Consider the following 5,295-nt stretch of genomic DNA (forward strand, 5'->3'; position numbering starts at 1 on the left):
CTTTTCCTCATTTGAATGTTCCTTTACCAAACCAAGGGTGAAGAACGAGCCAAAGCCCCCAACAAGCTGAAGCTAGCAGAGCCTGGGATTTTCAGTGGCCACGACCACGGTGGGGACAGGAGTTCCTTTTCATTGACCCGACTTGTGTCCCAAGGGAGGGCGAGGTCAGCCCACTCGGCCTGCTGGCCACCCCTCTTCTTCCCGTTCATGACAAATGAATTCTGTAGCCACGAGATGAGATGCCGAGGGATGGCGGCGGCTTCCTGGGCAGGAGGAGGGGGGCTGGCTGTTTCTGGGGCTCGAGGACTGTTGATGGGGGGGTTGCTCGCATCTGTCCGTCTGTCAAAACTCATCACCATTCTGTGACACCCTGCATATTTTAGGACAGCAGGGTATAGCTCAGGGAGTAGGAAGGGTATTGAGAAATGAACACATTCAGTACTGCTTTGGAAATGAAAAAAATGCTCCAGAAAATATTCCAGAACTGCTATGAAGAATAGCAACACGGGAGAACAAGGAGCCTTCAAGGTTGCGCATCTCTGAGTTCTGAGAAATGAGCCGGCGACCACAGTGATAACAGATCAATGCAAACACTGGGCCCAACCCCCGAGTCAGTCGAGTTGGGACTTGCAGGCTGGCGGTGTGTGAAGAGCCAGCCCCAAGGAAGAGCTCGGGAGAAGGATGAGTCGCTGGCATCCATAGCACCAGACAGGGAGGCCGGGAGAGTGGACACCCTGCTCTGGGGGTAGCGGACCCATCGTTCCGGGACCCGTTCAGGGGCTGGTGCTCCAGCCTCAGGCCCCGTGTCCCCTCTGATGGAAGTCCTGATGCCCAGCCCTGGGCCACCCCGGGCCCCTGCCTAGCCCCGGGCGGCTGCCCTGCTGTGTGGCCTTGGCTGAGAGGCTGCCCCTTTCCAGACCTCAGTGTTCTCCTCTGCAAAATGGGGGTGCCCCGGCCAACACCCCCCAGGCCAAATGCAACTGCCCAGCCTCCCTCTCTGAGGCCCTAGCTCCGAAACTGCGCCCCCACCTGGGTGCCTCGTGTGGTGGGGGGATGGAGAGTCTGGGAGGCCTGGGGGACAGTCGGGGGGGGGGTGGATCAGGTTCTGAGTCTGGGTGTCTCCACCCAAAGGTTCCATTCTCTTCTCGGCCCCAGGCCTCTTCCCCCTGCGGGGTGGGGGAGGAGTGGGCGCTGAGATGGGGTGGTGCAGGCGGGGAGGAGGGCTGCGGGGCTGCTGGGAGGGGTTTCTGCTCGGCTGCCTCACCCTGCCTCTTCCCTGCCTTCCAGAACCGTCTTTCAGCGTTCTCCCTCTGCCCGCCCCCCCCCCTTCCTATCCTGGATTCCTCTTCTGGAGTCTTGGGCTATGGGGGTTGGCAACGAGCCTGGGTGGAGGAGGGCCCCACGGTGCTCTCGACCACCTGGGTCTGGGTGTGGGGGGGGGCCCTAGGACACCCCTGCCCTGCCCTCCCTACACCTGAGAGCTAGCTGGGGGAGTGACAGCAGTTCGGGGCGGTGGAGGAGGACAGCGCTTTAGAGGAGAGAGGCGGACGGGGACACCTGGGAGCCAGAGAGGGAGCCAGAGGGCGCGGCAGAGGGACCGGGGCACTCACAGGGACAGAAGACACGAGACAGAAACTGCCCAAGATGAGGAAAGGCAGAGCCCCAGTGACATGGGAGTGCCCAGCTTGGTGGCTTTGGGCAAATGGCCTCCCCTCCCTGAGCCTCAGTGTCCTTGGCTGTAGAATGGGGGTGACCGACGCCCCTGGCGGCTGGGCTCCAGCTGAGCGCGCAGGGAGGTCTCCTATGCGCAGCCGCGCCCAGCGGCCTCCGAAATGGCACGTGTTGGCATTTTCTGTTCCTTCTTTCCCCCGCATTCTCGGAGGGCTTCCCGTGTGCCAGGCACTGCTCTAGGCCAGGGACGCAGCGCCGCCCAGCAGGCGAACCTGCTGCCCCTCGGAGCCCCTCTGCTGCGGCTGCGGATGCTGCCAGGGTCGGGGGCCTGAACGGGCATGTCGGGGGTCGCCGCCTCAGCCCTGGGCCACAGGTCCCAGCCTGGGAGGGGGGCCCGGACACCCAAAAGCCCCCGGCGCGGCCTCTCGGGGCCAAGGCTCCCGAGATAAAATGGGAAAATCCTCTTTTCTCGCTGCCAGGCAGCGGGAAGAGAGGACTGGATGGACCCCGGCTCCCCCAGTCCCCTCTGTTTTCCTAAGGATTTCCTTAGGCACTGTCTTTATGATTATTAGCTCAAAGGAGAGGGGGCAGCGCCCCTGGGAACCCTCGGGAGTGGAGGGAAGGCACAGGTCCCCCGAGAGAAGGTTCTGGGCCAGGTGGCCCCAGGGCCAGGGTCTGTGCCAGGTGTGGGCGGCGGGTGTGGAAATGGGGGGGAGGTGAGTCAGCCTGGCCTGCCACGCCCTGCTTTTATTTAAGGTCCCAGCAGCATCCCCAGCAGCGCCATTGCCCACTGTCCCAACCATGGCAAGGAGCTCTGTGAGTGGGGCCCTGGGGCTGGGGGGTCTTGGACCGAAGGGGGCACCGGACTCGGGGAGGGGCTGGGCCCGCCTGACGTCCCCTGTTTGAAAGGAGAAAGTGGGTGCTAGGGTGTGCCAGGAAGTGTCTGGGCTGTGGCTCTTGGGTTGACCCAACCCAACCCAATGCTCCCATCTGCCTTTGGATTCTCTGTGTGTGTGTGTGTGTCTGTTGACTCTGTGTGTTTCTCTCCCCGCCTCTGCCTGGCTCGGGCTCTCCTCTCTCTCTCTGTGGCCTTTCTTGTCAGTGATCCAGCTGGTCCGGGTCTTGGTCGTTTTCTCCCTGGGGCTGACCCATCTGTCTCTCTCCTCTGCGTCCCTGGCTCCCTTGGACCCCACACCGCTGGTCCTGCAGAATGTGCCCCACAAGACCTCGCTGCCCGACGGCATCCGAGTGGGCACGGTGATGAGGATTCGTGGTGTCGTCCCGGACAAGGCTGGCAGGTGAGACCCCAGACCCCAGCGGTAGAGGTGGGACGTGTGACCCCGACTTTTTCCAGCCCAGACGGGAGGGTGCCAGAGCCACCTATGTCCACCAGAGTCTTGGAGTCCCCGGGCCATCACTGACTTTCTGGAATCTCCTGTCTTCACTTACTGGTCCCATGGCTGGGTACAAGCTGGGGTGTCTACGTGGCCCTAGGAATCTGGGAGCTCCAGGGAATCTCAGGATTCCCACCTACAGTCCTATGACTCCCAGTCTGAGTCCCCGGGAGCTCTGGAAATACGTCCTGTGATCTGGACGTGGCCTGGGCATCCGGGAAACCCAAGCAATCAGTCCCGAGACTTCCTGGGCCCCGGCAACTGTGGGATTTGGGGGAATCCCCGGCGCCTGGAAGAATGGGGTCCGTGGTATTGTTCCTAGCCCTCTAGGAATGGGGATACCCTGGGGATGGGGAGCACCCTGGCCGTGGGCACCATGACTCATGGCAACTCTTAGAGGCTTTGGATATTGAGGGGACCCAAGCCATAGCAGTGTGACCCTCGTGTAGGTGGATGTGTCCAGGGTCCCTGTCTTAAGGTTTTGGATGCCCTGGAATCTGGGTCCTGGCCACCAGTCCACAGCCCTCCTTCTGTGGTGTGCGACATTTCTGGTCTTTGAAATTTGTGTGTGCACGGGCAAGGGTGAGTCAGGCCCTTTGGCCCCTGAGGTCTATCTGAACCTCCTCTCCACCCCCAACCCCCAGGTTCTATGTGAATCTGCTGTGCAGCGAGGCCCCGGGGAGTGAGGCCGCCCTGCATTTCAATCCCCGCCTGGATGAGTCGGCTGTGGTCTTCAACACCCTGGAGCAGGGCACCTGGGGCCGAGAGGAGCGCGGCTCAGGCATTCCCTTCCAGCACGGGCAGCCCTTCGATGTGCTCCTCATTGCCACGGACGAAGGCTTCAAGGTGGGTCCCGGCCACCGCCAGGCGTGGAAGCCAGGGCGGCTGCTGGTGGAGGAGGGGAGCAAGGGCGTGGCCGTGCTGGGCAGGGGCTTCCCGCGTCCCCCTGCTCCCCCCGGTGCATCCCCGCTGGTGTCCGAAGGCAGGGGTGCGGCAGCGGCAAGGCCCAAGCGCGCAAGAGCCAAGTGCCCAGAGGGTGGGGGTCCCCTAGCGGGGCAGCGGGGCCCCGCTTTTCTCCCCGACAGTGTGTGGGGCCGAGGCTCTGGGGCGGGGCCGGGGCGGGAGACCGGCCCAGAAACACGCGCCGGCGGGCGGCGGGCGCTGCAGACCCTCCAGCGCCCAGGCCGCGCGCCGCGGTCAGTGGGCGCGGCGGGAGGGAGCAGCGCACGCCGCAAGCCGAGGGCCCCGCCCCCGCCGAGCCTGAAAACGCACGTCGGGGCCAGCGGTCAGCCCACGGGACGTTCCCGACAGGCGCTTAGAACGATCCCGAGCCCATTTCGCCACCGGGGAGCTCGGGGCCCGGCGTGGTGAGGGAGGGCCCAGGGCACAGGTCCGAGTCGGGACGGACCCCCGCAGCGGCCTCGGGCACTCCAGCGCGGACCTGCCCCCCAAGCCCCCGCCCCTGTGTCCCCGCAGGCGGTGGTCGGCGACTCGGAGTACCACCACTTCCGCTACCGGATCCCGCCGGCGCGCGTGCGCCTCTTGGAGGTGGGCGGGGACCTGCAGCTGGAATCCGTGAAGATCTTCTGAGACCCCCGGGAGGGGGGTCCCAGGAATGGCAAATAAAGTTTCAACCCACGTCTGTGCGCCTCTGTGTGTCTGCGCCTCCTGCGTGGAGACGCGGAAAGCGGGTTCAGAGGGGCGAAGACTCTGGCTAAGGGTCCCACCGCGATTGCGCGGCCGCGGCGGGCTGCGGGACCGGCTCTGGGAGGCCAGCGCGCGTCGGGGTGTGTCTTGGCTCGTCTCCCAGCCGCACTTTGCAGAGCAGCCCGGCGGTGTGCGGGTGGGGGGACCCGATGGGGTTCGGAGCGGGCTCGAGCTCCCCTTGGCGCCCCCTGTGCGGAACAACAGAGCTCCGTGTGGGTGGGTGCATCTGCAAACGGGGGAGCGAGTCCCCACACGCCTGGGCCCCTGGAGAGCCCGAGCTGGCGGAGGCGGGGCGAGGACCCGTGTGGGCGCCGGGAGCCGGCTGGCGCGGGGTGGGGCCGGGCTGCGGATGAGGCGTCGCCCGCCTCCCGGCTGTCCCCGAGTCGGGACAGGCCCCCGCCCGTGCGCCCCGGGACAGACGCGCACGGGAGCGGCATCTCCCCGCCGAGCGGACGGGGGACACGACGATCAGGCCTCTGGGTCCCCGCTGCGGGCACGCGCCCCACTCCCACACTTCTTGCAC

At 65.3% G+C, this 5,295-nt stretch overlaps 1 protein-coding gene across 1 annotated transcript; it reads left to right on the top strand.

The window, feature by feature from the left end:
- Nucleotides 1-2,427: 2,427 nt before the first annotated feature.
- On the top strand, nt 2,428-4,707 carry LOC112818743 (galectin-7-like; the record flags this gene model as incomplete). Its single annotated transcript, XM_073890740.1, has 4 exons — nt 2,428-2,487; nt 2,774-2,969; nt 3,710-3,911; nt 4,542-4,707. Coding segments are annotated over 4 exons (572 nt in total), but the record flags the coding sequence as incomplete, so codon positions are not given.
- Between the last annotated feature and the right edge of the window lie 588 nt (nt 4,708-5,295).

The sequence above is a fragment of the Callorhinus ursinus genome, unplaced genomic scaffold (genome assembly GCF_003265705.2).
Source record: "Callorhinus ursinus isolate GAN/ISIS: 27379988/994484 unplaced genomic scaffold, GSC_fseal_2.0 scaffold3309, whole genome shotgun sequence".
NCBI lineage: Eukaryota > Metazoa > Chordata > Mammalia > Carnivora > Otariidae > Callorhinus > Callorhinus ursinus.